The 8,851-nt window shown below is 38.7% G+C and overlaps 1 protein-coding gene across 1 annotated transcript; it reads right to left on the bottom strand.

Annotated features, from left to right (window-relative positions):
• Positions 1-4,533: 4,533 nt before the first annotated feature.
• On the bottom strand, positions 4,534-6,093 carry LOC113771170. The gene is made up of 2 exons (XM_027315784.1): positions 4,905-6,093; positions 4,534-4,787 (listed from the first exon to the last, which is right to left on the bottom strand). The coding sequence occupies exons 1-2, from the start codon at positions 6,091-6,093 to the stop codon at positions 4,534-4,536; spliced, it is 1,443 nt and encodes a 480-aa protein (XP_027171585.1).
• Between the last annotated feature and the right edge of the window lie 2,758 nt (positions 6,094-8,851).

Below are 8,851 nucleotides of genomic sequence, written 5' to 3' on the forward strand. Positions count from 1 at the left end.
CACTAGCACCCCATTAGATCCCCCCACACCTATAGGACACATTGTCCTCAATGTGACAAATAACCAACAAAAGTGGGTGAGAGGACAGCAACACTTCCCTGAAATCCGGTCAAAGAGGTGGACGAGGCGGAGCTGGAGGAGGAAAACCCGTATGATGCAGAAATTGCGCCAAATTCTATGCTATGCCAGCTACATTGGCATCGACGTTGGCCATGCGAGTCTCCAAAGCCTGAACCTGGAAAATTAAGAAGAGAGGAAGAAATGAGCTGAAAGCGCGTTTCTGAAGCCTTTATTGGGACACATAAAACGCGAGTTAAAACGCGCCTTCAACTCGCGTTTTATAAGTCGCGTTTCCTGCGCAAATCTTGCAGGAATGAAAACGCGACTGAAAACGCGCCTACAACTCGCGTTTTATAATTCGCGTTTCCTGCGCAAATCTTGCAGGAATGAAAACGCGACTGAAAACGCGCCTACAACTCGCGTTTTATAGTCGCGTATCACGGTGGCTTTCAGACGATTCTGATTGTGAGCTTCCTGCACGTCATCACGCGGGCACGTCAAGACTGAAGGGCACCTATAAATCGGCAAAAACGAAAACTGAAACCCAAAATTAGTCGAATTCAAGGAGAACACCTCTAAACTACCACACGGAATTGAACAAACAATTAAAAGGAACAATTGGGTTGCCTCCCAAAAGCGCCTTTCTTTAGACAAAATAATGCTTCAATCAGAGAGTTCAGGCACTGCAAGGGTCACCTCCTCAACATTATTAACTTGAAATCCTTCATAAAAAGGTTTGAGACGATGACCATTAACCTTAAAAATCTTGTCAGTGTGAAGACTTTGAATTTCTATTGCACCATGAGGAAACACATTAGTCACAATAAAAGGTCCAATCCAACGAGAACGCAATTTACTAGGAAAAAGTTTAACTCTAGAGTGAAAAAGAAGTACTTTTTGACCAATACAAAAAATTTTCCTTGAAATTGCTTTATCATGAAATGCTTTTGTCTTCTCCTTATAAATGCAAGAACTCTCATATGCATCATTTCGGATTTCCTCCAACTCTTGCAATTGCAACTTCCTGTGTTCTCCAGATTCATCCATCCGCATATTATAATTTTTAACTGCCCAATATACCCTATGTTCCAATTCCACAGGTAGATGACAAGGTTTGCCAAAAATTAATCGGTAAGGAGACATACCTATGGGGGTCTTAAAAGCTGTACGGTAAGCCCAAAGTGCATCATCTAAGCGCAAACTCCAATCCTTTCTATTGGGATTCACCGTCTTTTCAAGTATCGACTTGATTTCTTTATTGGAGATTTCTGCTTGACCACTAGTCTGCGGATGATAGGACGTAGAGACCCGGTGAGTGACGCCATATTTCTTCAACAATGCTTCCATTACTCGATTGCAGAAGTGTGTTCCTCGGTCACTGATAATTGCTCTTGGCGTGCCATACCTGACAAAAATATGAGATTTAATAAAATCAACTACAACCTTAGCATTGTCAGTCCTAGTTGCCTTAGCCTCTATCCACTTTGAGACATAATCAACTGCAAGTAATATATACATATTACCAAAAGAGGAAGGAAATGGACCCATAAAATCTATACCCCATATATCGAAAATTTCACAAACCAGTATAGGAGTAAGAGGCATTTGATCTCTATGGCTTAAATTACCTGTCTTTTGACAATTTGCACATGATTTACAAAATAAGTATGCATCACTAAACAAAGTTGGCCAAAATAAACCACACTCTAAAACCTTTCTTGCAGTTCGCTTAGGGCCAAAATGTCCACCACACGCATATGAGTGACAAAAAGATAAAATTGATGGAATCTCTTCTTTAGACACACACCTGCGAATAATTTGATCAGAACAATATTTCCACAAGTATGGTTCATCCCACACATAATATTTAACATCACTTTTAATTTTTTCCTTTTGAACTCTAGACAAATCATTAGGTAGCGTTCTAGTAACCAGATAATTCACTAAATCAGCATACCAGGGAGTTGTCTTTTGAACTACAAAAAGATGCTCATCTGGAAAATTATCCTTCAAGGGAGCAGGTCTTTCACTATTGATCAAACGACTGAGATGATCAGCAACCATATTTTCGGCACCCCTTTTGTCTTTAATTTCCAAATTAAATTCTTGGAGTAGGAGAATCCACCTTATAAGTCGTGGTTTGGCCTCTTTCTTGTTGAGCAAATATTTCAAAGCTGCATGGTCAGAATAAATAATGACTTTAGTGCCAAGTAAATAAGAACGGAATTTTTCTAAAGCAAAAACAATAGCTAAAAGCTCCTTTTCCGTAGTCGAATAATTGCACTGGGCACCATCCAAGGTCCTCGAGGCATAATAAATGACATAAGAAGCTCTGCCCTCTTTCTGGCCAGGTACTGCACCAACAGCAAAGTTGCTGGCATCACACATTATCTCGAAAGGAAGACTCCAGTTTGGTGGTCGAACCACTGGTGCTGAAGTCAATGATCCCTTGAGCGTGTCAAATGCACTCTTGCAATTATCATCAAAATGAAATACCACATCCTTTTGAAGTAATTTGCATAGAGGATGGGATATCTTTGAAAAATCTTTGATGAAACGCCTATAAAAACCTGCATGGCCAAGAAAAGAGCGAACTTCCCGCACACTTGTAGGGTAAGGTAAACATTTGATAATTTCTACCTTAGCCTTATCTACCTCAATTCCTTTTGCAGATACCACATGGCCTAAAATTATGCCTTGGTCTACCATAAAATGGCATTTCTCATAATTTAAAACAAGATTAGTCTCAATGCACCTTTTAAGAATTTTTGTGAGGTTAGTTAAACATTCATCAAAAGAATTACCATAGACAGTAAAATCATCCATAAACACTTCTATGATATTCTCCACATAATCAGAAAATATACTAACCATACACCTTTGGAATGTAGCAGGCGCATTACAAAGACCAAAAGGCATTCGTCTATAGGCAAATGTACCAAAAGGGCAAGTAAATGTGGTTTTCTCTTGATCTTCAGGCGCCACTGGAATTTGTAGAAAACCTGAAAAACCATCAAGACAGCAATAATGAGATTTTCCTGCCAACCTTTCCAACATCTGATCAATAAAAGGCAATGAAAAATGATCTTTACGAGTTAATGCATTTAATTTTCTAAAATCGGTACAAACTCTCCACCCATTTTGAACTCGAGTGGGCACTAACTCACCTTTAGGATTTTCAATAACAGTAATTCCTGTCTTTTTAGAAACTACTTGAACAGGACTTACCCACTTACTATCCGAAATGGGATAGATTATACCTGTGTCAAGAAGTTTTAAAACTTCTTTCTTCACTACCTCCATCATTGGTGGGTTCAATCTCCGTTGAGCCTCTCTCGAAGGCTTAGCACCATCTTCTAACAAGATGCGATGCATGCAAGTGGCTGGACTTAATCCTTTTATGTCAGCCACTGTCCATCCTATTGCCTCCTTGTGGTCCTTCAACACCCGAATTAGTTTTTCTTCCTCTAAAGCAGTCAATTTACTGGAAATTATTACTGGGAGTGTATCTCCATCTCCCAAGAATGCATACTTTAAATTATCCGGTAACTGCTTTAATTCCACCTTCGGGGCTTGCACAATAGATGGCAAAAGCTGTGAATGAGACAGAGGTAATTCCAAGTAAGACACATTGGAAAATTCTGGACAAAGAGAATTCAATTCAAAAATAACTTCCTGCAATTCAAAAGGAAAAACAAACTTCCCTTTTATCTTTTGCAAATTTTCCTGACAGAGACCAGTAGAAATAGCAACCTTCAACGCATCGTCATTATTAAATTCAAAATTTTGCTGCGCCAAAGAATCAATTACATCTATAACAAAAATTGAATGAGATTCACCAGGATATTTCATGGCATCATAAATACTAAATTTAATAACATCACCATCAAATTCCATAGTCAATGTGCCAGTGAAAACATCAATTTTTGTTCTAGCAGTTTTCAAAAATGGTCTCCCTAACAGTATTGGAGATGAATTAGAATTATCATCCTCCATATCAAGCACATAAAAATCTGCAGGAAAAATCAAATTATCAATTTGCACTAAAATATCCTCCAAAACTCCATCAGGATAGGCATTTGATCGATCAGCCAGTTGAATTATTACGCCCGTCTCTTTTAAAGGCCCAATGTTCATCAAATTATAAATAGAACGAGGCATAACATTTATCGAAGCACCCAAATCCAACATAGCTTTTTCAATTTTAATATTACCTATTTTGCAAGGGACAGTAAACATACCTGGGTCCTTGCATTTAGGAGGCAATTTTTTCTGCAAAACTGCCGAAACATTTTCTCCCATATGCACTTTCTCGTTTCCTTGCAACTTTTTCTTACCAGTGCATAACTCCTTCAAAAATTTAGCATATCTAGGAATTTGCTTAATTGCATCTAAAAGAGGGATATTTACCTCAACTTTTCGAAAAGTGTCCAAAATCTCCTGTTCTTGCTCTTGCTTTTTGGACTTTGCCAGTCAACTAGGAAATGGAGGCGGAGGTGTAACCACTTGTGTTGATTTTTCTCCAAAATCTGGTTGTTCCAAGGCTCTAGGTTGAGACACATTCCCCTCTTTTTCGAGTTCTTCCTCGATTGCTTGTTCAGAAATTTTCTTGCTCGGCTCAGGCAACTCTTTGCCACTTCTTAATGTGATGGCACTAGCATTTTGCTTGGGGTTGACAATTGTCTGCGAAGGTAGCTTTCCAGATAATTGGGACTCCAATCTATTGACTGTGGAAGCTAACTGGCTCATTTGATTCTCCAAATTATGAATGCTAGTTTTCGTCTCCTGTTGAAATTGTTGAGTGTTAGTAGCCAAAGATTTCACAATATCCTCAAGTGACATACCTGATTTAGGAGCAGGTTGTTGCTGTGAAAGTTGAGGTCTAGGTTGATATTGTGACTGTTGTGGAAATCCTGGTGGCCTTACTGCATAATTAAAATTAGGATGATCCCTCCATCCTGGATTATAGGTGTTTGCATAGGGATCATACCGTCTCTGAGGTGGTCCTGGAAATCCAACTGCATTAGCCTGCTCAGTCGAATCATCTTGGAGTGTGGGGCACATATCTGTTGGATGACTCGAACCATAGCAGATTCCACATGTTTTCAATTGCTGCATTTGTCCTATAGCTAACTTTTCAACCAAAGAAGTTAGACAATCTAATCTTTGCTCTATTGAAGAATTACTTACCTCATTGACTCTACGAGTCGTGTTATCCTGCCTGTCTCCAAATTGTTGAGCATTTGCAGCCATACTCGATATCAAATTTCTTGCCTCCGTGGGTGTTTTATTCACTAAGGAGCCCCCACTGGCAGCATCAATAATTCTTCTGTCAGTTTGGGACAGACCCTCATAAAAATACTGGATGAAGAGTTGGTCAGGAATTTGATGATGAGGACAACTAGCACATAGTTGCTTGAATCTTTCCCAATATTCATGTAGAGTCTCTCCATTGAATTGTCGAATTCCACAGATGTCTTTCCTAATGCTTGCAGCTCGGGATGCAGGAAAGAATTTTTCTAGAAAATGCTTCTTCATGTCTGTCCATGTGGATATTGACCCAGAGGGCAGATAATAGAGCCAATCCTTAGCTTTATCGGCTAAGGAAAATGGAAAGGCTCTTAATTTAATTTGCTCCTCTGTGACTCCCTGGGGTTTCATTGTCGAGCAAACCACATGGAATTCTTTGAGATGCTTGTGGGGATCTTCACCTGGTAAGCCATGAAAAGAAGGAAGTAAATGGATTAGTCCAGATTTTAACTCAAATGCAACCTCTAATGTAGGATAAGTAATGCATAGGGGCTGTTGATTTAAATCTGGTGCAGCCAATTCTCTCAATGTCCGTTCATTAGCCATGGTGCTATTTATCTCTTCCGTCTCACTAAATGAATCTACAAAATCTACTACTGAATTATGTCCAGTAGATGAGGAGGATGCCTCTGCTCGTTCTCTTGTTGCTTTTCTCAATGCACGAGCAGTCTTCTCTATTTCAGGATTATATTGCAGTTCACCTGTACGAGAAGATCTAGGCATAAACCAGTAACAATAAAAATAAAAAATAAACAAAGAAAATAAATTTATTTTGACACCAAGTCCCCGACAACGGCGCCAAAATTTGTTGGGTGTCAAACCAGCAAAAATAAAATTCCTACTCTTAAGTCACGAATTAAGTCCACTATGGTACTGGAGCAGGGACTTAGGCTGTGCAATGGGTTACTAGCTTCACCCTGGTGCCAGAGTTTGCTTGATCCGATATACCAAAGTATATTAATTACGTGAAAGACAAAATTCGAATATAGCAGCGAGCAGGGTCGAATCCACAGGGACTTGGGAATTTATTTTGAATGAATGTAACATTAAATAAAAATGGGGGGAATTGATATGGAACTGTCTAATTTAATTGCTCAAATTAGAAATATAAAGTAAATTAACGGAAGGAAAATCTCTAGTCAAAGGTATAATCTCCACTAATGGTTCGAATCACTGATCACAGATGCAGAGATAAAATCTTTCATTTACAAATAAACTGGTTATGGTTGTCAACAAGCTCTGACAACCTGCCTAACCTTCCTGATTCGATAACCACAACAAGCTCTGTAGTTATTGCCCTAACCAATTAAGCAGTCCTAAACACGCTCTTAGGATTTAACCTATTGACAGCATTAATCATTAGACTGGCCACCAATTATAACCAACAAACACACACGCTCGGTTTATTTAGGCTATATCATATATTTCCGCAACAACGACTCAAAAGTTTCTACTACAATTGAATCATATCACTTGCCACATGCACTAAAATTACCCAACAATTACGGATTGAGCACTCTTAGATGGCTGTTAATTACTCACACAATTAAACAGTGATCAAGTATTTAATTGCAAGAAATAATCATATGCATAAGTGAACAGGAAATATATAAATACTTGCAAATTAAAGAACGTAGGGAAATCAATTCGATCTCACAGTTTTGTCGAACCAAAGCTTCGATTTAACCTCTGACTAGATGAAGAAATTAGCCACTCCTCATAGTTGAATTGCAGCCAAAAGTACTGGATTGCAAAGGCATTGCGTTTTTACTAGAAAACAAGGAATAAAAGATGTTTTTCCCGTTGGGGAATATTGTCGAACACCTGGCGTGTGTCAGAGGCCAGTCCAGAGAAAGGAAACTAGAACTAAACTAAAAAGCTAAACTAGAGGTCTCCTTTTTCTTCTGTACGTCCTCTCCTTAAAAAGTCAAAAGTAAGATGACTAAAAGCTCTCTCCGGTGGTCCCCACACATGTGGACAAAGTCTCCAAAATTCCTCCTTCTTCCAAGTCTCTCTACGTTGCTTTTTTTGAAGAGCCCAAATGACCTATAGCTTTGTGGTCCCCACGAATCCAAGGCCTAAGGATTGAAGCCCTTAGAAGTCTCCATATTCTCCATAAAGTCCCTCCTTTTTGGTAGTTTTCTGCTTCATTCCTGAAATTAAGTCCAGATACCAAATATGAGTAAATATCAGCAATTAACACAATATTTGTCAGGGATAGAAGGGGAAATCAATAATAAAATTACTAACAAATTACCCCCTATCATGGGACCCGCTAGTGCGATAAAATTTTGGTGATTAAGTGATTTTTGTGCTAAGTATTATTATTTTACAAGGTGCTAGGAGACAATTGGAAGTTAGCTAGATAAATTACCCTTGGTAGACAAAAGGATAGGATTGAATCTCTAAAGGATCATTTGTCACAAAACCATTGGACCTTGACTTTTGACCAAGACCTTCTTAACTTTCCTAAAATCAATTTTGACTCAATTTTCTCCCATTTTTCTTGTGTCTTGGCCGAACCTCTTGAGGAGGAAAACAAGAGAGAGCTCTTCAATTTCTAGCTTCCAAATTTGCTCAAATCTTGAATTTCAACCAACCAAATCACAAACTACACCATACAAGTGATCATTAGGAAAGGTTGAAGGTGTTGGTGGAGTTGTTTTGGAGGAGGAAAGATTAAACTCCTACCTTTCTTGTGGTTTTAAGGTATTTTGCCAAGAACATCCTCTTTACTTCAATTAATTGCTTATTAGTGGTTTTTAGTTGTTTTAGATGTTGTTTTATGGAAGATTAGCACTTGAATGCATGAATTCCAGTTTAGGGTTTCATTTTTTCCCTGTTCTGCCCGGTTCTGTTCGGCCATGATGGAGGCTGAATCAGGCTTAGGTTAAAACATAAAAGTTGTAGCAAATGGTATTAACGAGCTGCCTACAAACTTTCAGCTCGATCCGAGCACTGTAGTATGTGAAATGACTGAAATACCCTTGACTGGCCATGAACCCTGTTCCGCGCTCAGATTTCTATTTTCATGGAGATTTCCATTTTTGACTATGAAAATTCAATATTTCGCTTTGGAGGTCTTCATACAAAATGTAGGTATATGTCTTGGCTTCGAAAATCCATAAGATACACCTCAATCGGACTTTGGTAGCCTGAGTTATTGTCGTTTAACCATAGTGCGGTTAGCCAACCTGTTTGTGAGATTCTGGTTTCGTATATTTCACTTTTTACCTAGCTACACTATGAACTGGACTGAGTGGTCTTCATCAAAGTTGTAGCTCTCTGTCTTAGCTTCGAAACGGTATAAATTTCATTCCAACCCGATAAGCGTAGCCTCATTTGTGTCTGTTATGCAAAACAACGTCAAACATATTTTCCTTTCCGGACTTTTCCCTAGCTTGAATTTGTACTTGTACTACTTGGAGCCTATTGAACGGCTATTGAAATAAAATTATTTTGTGTATGACTTGGGTTTGAT

The sequence above is a fragment of the Coffea eugenioides genome, chromosome 5 (genome assembly GCF_003713205.1).
Source record: "Coffea eugenioides isolate CCC68of chromosome 5, Ceug_1.0, whole genome shotgun sequence".
NCBI classification, from domain to species: domain Eukaryota; kingdom Viridiplantae; phylum Streptophyta; class Magnoliopsida; order Gentianales; family Rubiaceae; genus Coffea; species Coffea eugenioides.

Coding starts and splice junctions, on each gene's coding strand:
- LOC113771170 (XM_027315784.1), bottom strand. CDS start 6,093: ATGCCTAGATCTTCTCGTACAGGTGAACTGCAATATAATCCTGAAATA. Junction 4,788..4,904: donor ACAACCTGCTCCTAAATCAG/GTATGTCACTTG, acceptor TAGCTTCCACAG/TCAATAGATTGGAGTCCCAA.